The sequence below is a fragment of the Haplochromis burtoni genome, unplaced genomic scaffold, assembly GCF_018398535.1.
Source record: "Haplochromis burtoni strain Fernald_Lab_line unplaced genomic scaffold, NCSU_Asbu1 Contig_1399, whole genome shotgun sequence".
Lineage (NCBI taxonomy): Eukaryota > Metazoa > Chordata > Actinopteri > Cichliformes > Cichlidae > Haplochromis > Haplochromis burtoni.
This window is the reverse complement of record NW_024583760.1, coordinates 39167-50093: the sequence shown is the minus strand read 5'-3', so window position 1 is coordinate 50093 and position 10927 is coordinate 39167. Positions and strand designations below refer to the sequence as shown.

Below are 10927 nucleotides of genomic sequence, written 5' to 3'. Positions count from 1 at the left end.
GCCTTACCATGTTGAACTGATGATGTACTATGGACCTTAGAGGCTATTTTTCCCTTTATTATGGAAAGGATCCAGTGATCATCTACCACTATTGTCCTCTACTATTCCACTCTTTATTTAGAGAATGTACCAACATGCCTGAGGCCAAATGAGCTAATATGTGTATCCAGACATTTCCAGATCCAACTGCATTTGCTTTGGGGTTTTTATTACAGATTTTGGAATCTCTACACAATCACAATGAAGATTATCTTCTATCCATAAAGCTTTAATCCTGAACACCGAATTAATTACATCTAAAATGATTACATAAGACAGACACCAACTCAGCAGTACGGGCAGCTTCTAGCAGGGGGACACACACACACACACACACCTTGCATTCGGCTCAGCAAGAGAAACTGCGTTGACAGCACTAGAGCTTGCTTCAACATATGCTGTGATTATACCATAAAAATAAACTGACCTCAGGTGTACAGCAGCCACCACACAAGTAAACTCATTAAATGCATCCACCTCCCCCACAAGTTGTGAAGCTGGCTAATTTTTTACTATAAACGTATTTAAGTTTGAAAATCTTATAAACCTTACCTGAATATTATTTAAAAGAGAGACATTAAACCGAGAAAGTGTTGTTTTGTTGTTGTTTTGATATGTGGAGCAAAGCTGTGAGCAATGTGGAGAAATGGGAACATAAAGAAGGATGCGAGCAAAGACGGAGTGCAACCGTACCTCTGTCCTCTGGCCTGACCAGATGAGGCTTCTTGTCAGCACTCGGGATCTCCGGCTTAAGAGCTGAAAAACGAAACATGGTCCGCACAAGAGTCACCTCGTCTGTCTGACGCAACTGACTTGAGACTCACACAACAGATAGGAAGACACTTTCTCAAGTAAACACAACAAAGCACTGACACAAATACACTATCCTCTACCAGACACTTCCAGGCGGGTATGAAATTAGTACAGAATTGCCAGATGACTATTACACTGTGTATGTATTGGTGGGTGCACACCAGTGTGGTTTGGTTATGTTTGACATCTACACATTAAGAAAAAAAAAAATCTCTACACTGACAGGAACTCATGCGCGCGCGCACACACACACACACACACACACACACACACACACACACGCAGTCCTAGCAGGATATGAATGCAAACCCTGTGGTAAAAAAATTGTGCAAATATGCATTCTGCAAACTGTAGATGTTGCTGCTGATACCAGGGACTGCTGTCTCTATACCCAAACTCAGTCACCACACAGCCTTCTACTTGAAGTAGAAGTAGATCACACACTTTGGGCTTTGACGAATGTTTCTTCAATCAGTTAAACGTAAACAAAGAGTACATGGCAGAGGATCCAATCCTTTTTGGATTTTAATCTACTTTCTACCATGTGTATATATACTTCTTTTTTTTATGAGTTGCTACAGTTACAGGATCCCAGCATGTACACAGGTGCACTCAATGGGACATGATGATGGAAATATCCTGAGTACACAGCTGTTTCTTTTGCTTCCTTGATGATATTTCAGCAATGAAACAGCACAGACGCTGGCTATAAAGAAGGATTGAAACCAAAAAATTAACAGATTATTCTAACAATAATCTATATATTTTTTCCAAACAGTAATATTAATGCACTTCATATTTTTGAGGCGGTGTAGAATAAATGTAAACACCTACTAATTCTACTTAAGAAATGAGCTGCTCAATAGCAAGACATTTAAAGCAAGAAGCCCGTTTTCACACTTCCCACTGACTTGAGAGCAGATAATAAGACAAAGAGGTTAAACTGCTCCTTACCCGTGCTTTTAGATGGTGGAGGCGGTTTCTTCGGTTTCTGACAGGAAGACAAAATTAGAGAGTTAATAAATGTTAGTGTGAGGATGACACAACAAAGTGATTATCTTTATTTTAAAAAAAAAAAAGCAGGAGTTAAGGAGAAAGGTACAAATTCGGTTTGGTCTAAACAAAGATTGAATTTGTTGCACTAGATTCAGTCCTGCAGTGAAATGTTGTGATTGTCTTCTTATATTAGGAGAGCAACACAGGCAGTTTAAATATTTTGTTATTTTACAGCACAGCCCTCTTCGATTACAACTCAATATATTAATTCAATGAAGATTAACCATAAGTCTGACTGTCTAACATGATTAACGCCAACACAACTCAATATATAAGACCTACATTTTAAAGGCCTTACAATGCTGGTTTCAACCATTATTAACAGACGTACTACACAAAGTATTTCACTAATTAAAAAAATAAAAAAATAAAAAAAATGACGAGGTTCCATCTGCTATGAAACGGGGTGAAATAGGGTGGGAGGAGAGGCAAAGTACAGCGAGTGTCACCCGAAACCAACCCGGGCACTGCAGTATCACACTGGACGCATTTAGCACTTAGCAGGTTTACTTGCTCAGACATGTAGGTGTTGGCTGCTACTTTCAAAATGCTAAAGGTTATTGTGTTTACAGACACAGACTTAAAAAGGTTTCTCTTTATATTAATACTGTCTCTCTCATCTAACTGTTCCCAACAATAAACTTTGGCATAATTATGACAATAATGCCTGGGAACCAAAAAGATTATGTCTGAGTACGGGCAATATTTCAGTACAAGATTCGCCAGCTGACTTGTGTTGCATTAGTTAGACTGCCGCTTTGTGACATTTTATAGCTTAGGCACTGGTATCCTAATACCCATTAATAAAATCTATTTCCATAAAAATATTATGGTCAGCAGTGATGGGCTTACAGCATTCATTGAGTGAGTTATTTACTGTCCAGTCATGTTATATAACCCTAACATGACAAATACAAAAGCAGTTCTCAAAATGAATGGGGTATATATCTCTTTTTCCCCGCTTTCTTTTTTTTTGCAAATACACACCAACATCTCTGGAAAACACTTTTAATTACTCATCAGCATTACAGTAAATCTTATATACAAAGGTGTATATATGTATTGTATTGTTCCAGTTGACATTAAAGTGTGAGAGCGGGTGGCTGAAAGATGTTCAGGACTTCTCTTGTTGTGTTATTTCAACATGTGCAGTTAAAGACGATTCTACCTCCCACAAATTAAATAAAAACTGATTTCATCCCAGCAATTCACATCTAAAGTAAGAGTCAAATATGGAAGCGGAGAAGGGATTATGGAGGGATTTGAGGGCACGCATGTTACATGTCAATGATAAAAGTCACACAGTGGCTCTTTTCCCAAGATTTTTATAGATTCAGTGAACGTAACAGGCTTTTATGTGTGTGTCTGATTTATAATACAGTCATGTTAAAAAAAGAAAGAAGACACACACACCCACAACCTCACCCTGAGCATTTCAGTCAGATTGAGGTTTGGACTTTGGGCCACTGCAACACCTGGAGTCTTTCCTTTCCATTATAGATTTGCTGCTGTGCTTGGGATTATTGTTCCTGTGCATAGCAAAGCTTTAACTGTCAGATGACTTCACTCACTCATTCATGAATATTTAACACATTAAGGCCTGATTTAGATTTAGGGAATCTTTTTAATTGTTGCAGGCTGCGTTGACCCGATATGTAATTACATTTCTTGGTGTGTGTGTCATAGGTTTGCTGCTGAAGCATAAATCAGGTGTAACAGAGGCCTGTAGAGTCTGAGCTGTAATTCTTGGTCACTCTTGTTTCACATGACTGTATATCTAAAGATATGGTTCAATCATCAGCATGATCCATGATTATAACTCACCTTTATGTGTATTTAAGAAAAACAAAACACGAGTCATAAGTGCAATAAAACTATTAAGTGGGGGAAAAAATCCCGACTGCAAGAACAAGCAAACAAACCTAGTCTATCTTTTTATAGATCAACGTTGTTCATGTGAACAAAAAGGTAAAGATGTCATTTTAATGCAACAACGCATAGCAATGACTTTTTCCTGTGCATATATGCATTTTCACTTGTGCTGAGCAAACAGGCTTTGTGGTACAGATCATGCAGCAACAAGCAGCACACAGCAACAGTTTGAAATGTAAAACAGAAATAGTTTTAAATATATCAGTGCAGTTCTGCTATTTCACTTCTGCTTTCCTCTGTTTCTGCGATTCAAGATTTGAATAGTTGTGCGGGGACTTTGAATTTAAAATGTGCTCCACAAAGCAGGAGCCAGAAGGTGGGGCCACAAAATGTAAGGGCATAATGTAAATCAACAAAACACCAATGAGCACCAAAATACAAGAATAAAACAGTAAAGAATAATAAAAGCCAAAAGTTGAAACCCGTAAATAACAAGGAATTAAAATTAAATAATAAAGGTGAGCAGCAGACCTGTGAGTGAGAAAACACCAAAACTGAAAGCAAAAATTAAATCAAATGACTCAAAACAAATCAAATTTGCACCGATTGATCTCCTATAGTAATCACTGAATGTGGCCATGGATGATAAGCATACAGGGAGTGCAGAATTATTAGGCAAATGAGTATTTTGTCCACATCATCCTCTTCATGCATGTTGTTTTACTCCAAGCTGTATAGGCTCGAAAGCCTACTACCAATTAAGCATATTAGGTGATGTGCATCTCTGTAATGAGAAGGGGTGTGGTCTAATGACATCAACACCCTATATCAGGTGTGCATAATTATTAGGCAACGTCCTTTCCTTTGGCAAAATGGGTCAAAAGAAGGACTTGACAGGCTCAGAAAAGTCAAAAATAGTGAGATATCTTGCAGAGGGATGCAGCAGTCTCAAAATTGCAAAGCTTCTGAAGCGTGATCATCGAACAATCAAGCATTTCATTCAAAATAGTCAACAGGGCCGCAAGATGCCGCTTGCCACCAGTTTGGCCATCTTTCAGAGCTGCAACATCACTGGAGTGCCCAAAAGCACAAGGTGTGCAATACTCAGAGACATGGCCAAGGTAAGAAAGGCTGAAAGACGACCACCACTGAACAAGACACACAAGCTGAAACGTCAAGACTGGGCCAAGAAATATCTCAAGACTGATTTTTCTAAGGTTTTATGGACTGATGAAATGAGAGTGAGTCTTGATGGGCCAGATGGATGGGCCCGTGGCTGGATTGGTAAAGGGCAGAGAGCTCCAGTCCGACTCAGACGCCAGCAAGGTGGAGGTGGAGTACTGGTTTGGGCTGGTATCATCAAAGATGAGCTTGTGGGGCCTTTTCGGGTTGAGGTTGGAGTCAAGCTCAACTCCCAGTCCTACTGCCAGTTTCTGGAAGACACCTTCTTCAAGCAGGAAGAAGTCTGCATCCTTCAAGAAAAACATGATTTTCATGCAGGACAATGCTCCATCACACGCGTCCAAGTACTCCACAGCGTGGCTGGCAAGAAAGGGTATAAAAGAAGAAAAACTAATGACATGGCCACCTTGTTCACCTGATCTGAACCCCATTGAGAACCTGTGGTCCATCATCAAATGTGAGATTTACAAGGAGGGAAAACAGTACACCTCTCTGAACAGTGTCTGGGAGGTTGCTGGGAGGTTGGTGGTTGCTGCTGCACGCAATGTTGATGGTGAACAGATCAAAACACTGACAGAATCCATGGATGGCAGGCTTTTGAGTGTCCTTGCAAAGAAAGGTGGCTATATTGGTCGCTGACTTGTTTTTGTTTTGTTTTTGAATGTCAGAAATGTATATTTGTGAATGTGGAGATGTTATATTGGTTTCACTGGTAAAAATAAATAATTGAAATGGGTATATATTTGTTTTTTGTTAAGTTGCCTAATAATTATGCACAGTAATAGTCACCTGCACACACAGATATCCCCGCTAAAATAGCTAAAACTAAAAACAAACTAAAAACTACTTCCAAAAACATTCAGCTTTGATATTTATGAGTTTTTTGGATTCATTGAGAACATGGTTGTTGTTCAATAATAAAATTATTCCTCAAAAATACAACTTGTCTAATAATTCTGCACTCCCTGTAGTGTAATTTAAATAGCATCATTTCACAACAACAGAAAATTTGATGTGAATTCCTCAAGAAAGTGTATCTCAGAATGTTGATCCCTGCAGTATTAGACAGAAACACAGATCTAAAAATCTCTCATCAGCAAGGACTGTCAACAGTGGGGAGGAAGACCACCCTTTCAACAAGAAGAGACCAGTAGTAGTCACCTGCTGCCACTGTTTGGGATGGTGAGAGAAAAGTTAAGAGAAAAGGAGGAACATAATCCTGTTTTCCATCACAGGAACTATGATAGCTGCACCCATCCTTTACATACAGGCAGCTAAGGATGAAAAGAAGTGCTTGTGAATAGTTCGGGTACTCTGGATGCTTACCTCTTCTGCCTCTGGCTTTGGTGATGATTTGATGGACCCTCTTGATGTGTGAGCCTGAACAAGAACAGAAATCTGCTAGAAAGTCACTCCAACAGCTTTCTCTGATGAGATCAATCAGTCAGACTTTCACACTATTTTACACAACCTGACGGACTGTTTAAAAACTGCTCCACTGATCTCAAAAGGCTCCTTTGTACTGTAAAAAGCATTTGGACGACACCAACAGTTACTTGCTGCATTTGGGACATGGGAAATTTAATCCGACTTCGAGCTCGATAAAACTAATTGGTAGATGTAAGATACAGTACGCCATATGTCAAAACTGGGATTGAGTGAGCAGTGTGAAGCAGGGAGTCCTTATCTAAACCTCTGCGTTTAATTTCATGGGCAGGAAAGACCAAAAGATTTTCACACTAAAAACTAAATAAAATGTAAGAACGCTGCAGAGTTTACTACACAGCTGGGGATCAAACTGTAGAAAGAGCAAATCCTGAACTGCACATTCAGGAGATTTTTTGACATGCAGAGACAGATGTGGGAAACACAATGTGGAACGCCAGAGTGGTGATGTTACTCATAGGTGGAGTGGTGATTGCCTATTTATGCTTCGATTTGTACAGGAATCGAAGCATAAATAGTGCAAAGTTTTTGTTTTACCCCAGGCTACATAAAGCTGAACTGAGCAGATGAGGGCAAGAATTAAAACACAGCAACAGGAACTAGAAGCCAGGAAATTTTCAAAAAAAAAAAGAAAAAAAAAAAAAAAAAAAAAAGGAATGTGTGTGGATTAAACAGTTCACTTTGGAAAGTCTCCTGGAGTCCACTGAAAGCATCCAAAGGATGAAATCAAACTGCAATGTTTTCCTTAAGAGGAGTTTAGATGACTTAATCTATACATCTAACCATCATAGTGACTTTGCAAAGGAACTGAACAAGACTTCAGGACACAACAGCTAAAAACAGTTTTAGAGTTGCACATGGAGATTACCTCAAATGATACGGAGACCACCACAGTGCTACATCCCTGTGGGGCTCATTCTCATGCGCAGCATTAACGTGCTGTCAGTCACCAGAATGTGATTTTCCTAAGTGTCCTGATAAGCTGATGAAGAGATGAGAGTTTGAATGACATCATATTTACTCCTCCTGATTGGTCCGTGTGAACAGAAAACAAATCAGGACTAAAACATAGTACTGCATAATTTCTTTTTCATTGGTCCAAATAGAGTTCAGGTTAAAAAACTGAATTAATTTATTGACGTTTGGTTTTAATTTATACGCACAGTATATCCACTGTGACTGGTTAATGGATGAGGGGAATGGAAAGATGATTTTATAGTAGTATATAAACACATGGGGAAGCTCAGCAAAAGGACTGAGTGCATCATGGGAAGTCCCCCAGCAGTCCAAGCCAATAGCAGCATTACTAAGGGATAGCTAAGTGTTAACTGCTCCAGCATGAAGAGAAGGAAGTAAGCCTCTAAGGATCACTCTGGATGTTTCTAAATTTTGCATCACTGCAAATATAAAGAACATATCCTTGTATCTTGTTTACTCTCATATTTTACACCATGAACACCACCCGCCACACCCTCCTGAGTCTCACGAGTCCCTCGGTTAACTTAAAGAACCTATAACAGATGATCTAGTAACGAATGACTGGGAACGTTGACTGTAGACCATAATGAGTTCATTCTGTTCTTTTTCCAATCCCACCTCTTTCTCTGCTTCAGAAATCATGACAACGAAGTTGTCAGGGAAGACGCCTTCTTTGCCTCCAACTTCGCCTCGCCACCAGCCCGGCTCTCCTGTGTCCTGTGACAGAGGCAACAGAAAACAATGAGCGGAGGCTAGCATGACATCACACGTATGTCCAATAAGGCTGTTGTTTTTTCTTTATTTAAAACTAATGTAATTTCCTTTTTGGGAAAAAAAAAAAGAAAGTTTTTTATTACTTTGAAAACTACATAGCCTGAACCCTGACCCTACGCTATCAGGGGTCTTGGCAATAAAGGAGTCAAAGAAAATATGTAAAACAGGACAGGGAAAAACAAAAAGACCAGCTTTAAAGAAAAAAAACTTAACTCCCTCTACTAATATGTCAAAACTTGTTTTCATTTGAATGCACTTTTCTCGTTTCACCACTAGATGGAGGCAGCTTCCCAAGAACTACAAGAAACCAAGTGTTGCTTCCACTTTTCTCTCTTGCAATGCAGCTATAGGGCTGCTATGAACTCCCCACACATAAATAATTACATCCAGTTCTGAGAGGTAGGTTATAAGAGTGTAACTGGTTTGGTACAAGTCCATGCTACAGTATTGTTTGTGCGGTTGGCTGCAAAATGAAAGCAGAAATGTTCATGTTGTAGATGCATAAATGGTAAAAATGGGTGATTTCAGGCAGCATGATGATTTTATAATGCTGCTGTGAAGCAATAACTTGTATGAGGTGCTGAAAACAAAAGCAAAGAACAGTTTGTTTTTTGCCAGGCAACATAACAGTATCATCATACAACAAGCAGAAATGAAATGTTATTATTGCTAAATTACAGTGATATAATGCTTTTATACAGTGTTATATGTGCCTAAGTGCTAAGCACAAGCTATTTTAGCCTGTTGCTAAATTGCTGCTAGGCAACATTATGATATCAGATGATACACATTTAGCTGCTCAACTCCTGATCATGTGAGAGGAGTTGGTGCACACAGACATGTAACAGGATTGCACATTTCCTTTTTGCTCAAGTTCCCTTGTTCTTCAGCTGTTCTTCTGCTTCACATGTTGGGTTGTGACACTGACGAAAAGGTATTTCATTACACAAGTTTACAGCATGAGTCACCTGGAAGCTTACCTTGCTCAGCACGTGTACAATATCGCCTTCGTTCAGGGTGAGCTCGTCCTCGTTTGTGGCTTTGTAAGCGTACGCCACCTTACAGTACTCTTTAGCTGTGGAAACCAAAACATTGGCTTCTATTATAGATTGAAAACACAAAGAAAAATCACCAATACACTACTTTATTCACCTTGTCACCACATTTGTCTCTTTACTAAAAGACTAAAAATATTAACCAGTATCTATATTTCAAGAGCAACCTCGGGGATGTTTTCATGTTTCTCAGCCAGATAGTGTGATGTGAGAAGCACGGGAAGCCTGCCCAGTGTTCTACATCAATTTCTCACTCAATTTCTAACTCCTAGTGAGTTACATATAAAACAAAAAAATATAAACCTATAAACAAAAGCAACATGCATTAGCTAGTAGCAAACAATTACTGTCAATTTTTATTCATATTTTATTCAAAGTGAGGTGCTAAGCAAACATCATGTTGAATACGTAAAGGTAAAAAAGGAGCAAATAAAAACTTTCAATAATCTCATTTACACTTATTCAGACCAACAAATATGCTAACCCTTCACCCAAAAGGCAATCGACTTTTAATCATTCATCAATCAATCATCAATCGATCTATGACAATATCTGGGGCAGGTCTGCAGGGGCAGAAGGATGAGCAGTGCCCTCCCTTTCTCCACCTGCTTCCTCCAACTTTCAGACATTAACAGGCCAGCTGAGAGTTACAACCTCTGTAGTTTGTCCTAGGACCTCCTCCCTGCAGGATAACACCTCGGCCTGGAGGCATCCATCCCATCCCATCCCATTCCATCCCATCATACTCTTTTTTTGACGTGGAGGAGTAGCAGCTCCACTCCAAGCCCCTCCTGAAAGACCAAGATCGCCGCCCATCAGGAAAGCAGAGCCTAGCCACAATTCAGAAAAAGCTCATTTCTGCTTCTTTTATCTATGACCTCAAGCCAGCACCTGTCTAACTGCTGTATATGAATGACCTGGCCAAGCCAAACAGCTGAATTTGAGATTCATCACCTTTGGCAAGACTTTTCTCAGGTTTTGTGCAAGTCTCTTTTTACCTTTATTTCTTCAACAATGGGATTCTAATCATTCCTGCATTTATTGGACACACTCATTAAACATTCCCAGTGCCGACGGTAAAAGAATGCTCGGCTTTAATGAGCTGTCAAACATTTTCTGTAGCACAAACAAATTCCCAGCAGCTACAGATCAGGCAAGCAGAAACCTCGAAAAGGAAGTTTAGCCCATTCTTGGAAGAACTGTTTCAGCTCAGTCACATTCTCAGGATATCTAGTGTAAACAGCTACTGAGATCAATCCAGAGGATCTCTACAGGGTTTGGGCTCCAACTGAATTGCCTCGATCGGCGAAGGTTGTCGGTGATGTTATTCAGTGCTCTTACTTAGATATTTAGGGTCACTGTCCTGCTCACCTTTTAAGCCTATTAAGGATCATTCAAAATAGGAGAAAAAACAAAAACAAAAACAGCAGAGAGCACAGAAACTCAATGAAACTCAGTAACTTGTACTTGAATGACAGGGGGAATACCTGGTAGGATTGCTAAGTGACTAGAACGCTGAATGGACCAAGCAGCTAATAGCAATACTGTTACTGTTACTTTCAAAGCAGTGTATGACAAGGCCGAGTACTATTCAATTCAATTCAATTTTATTTATATAGCGCCAAATCACAACAAAAGTTGCATCAAGGTGCTTCATAGATACAGACAAAAACCCAACAATCATATGACCCCCTATGAGCAAGCACTTTGGC

General features: G+C 39.5%; 1 protein-coding gene across 1 annotated transcript; it reads right to left on the bottom strand.

Moving 5' to 3' along the window:
- Window positions 1-732: 732 nt before the first annotated feature.
- Window positions 733-10902, bottom strand: LOC102289305 (CD2-associated protein; the record flags this gene model as incomplete). The annotated part of the gene is given in 6 exon segments (XM_042216957.1): window positions 733-795; window positions 1807-1843; window positions 6289-6360; window positions 8005-8103; window positions 9141-9235; window positions 9870-10902. Coding segments are annotated over 6 exon segments (448 nt in total), but the record flags the coding sequence as incomplete, so codon positions are not given.
- Window positions 10903-10927: the final 25 nt, after the last annotated feature.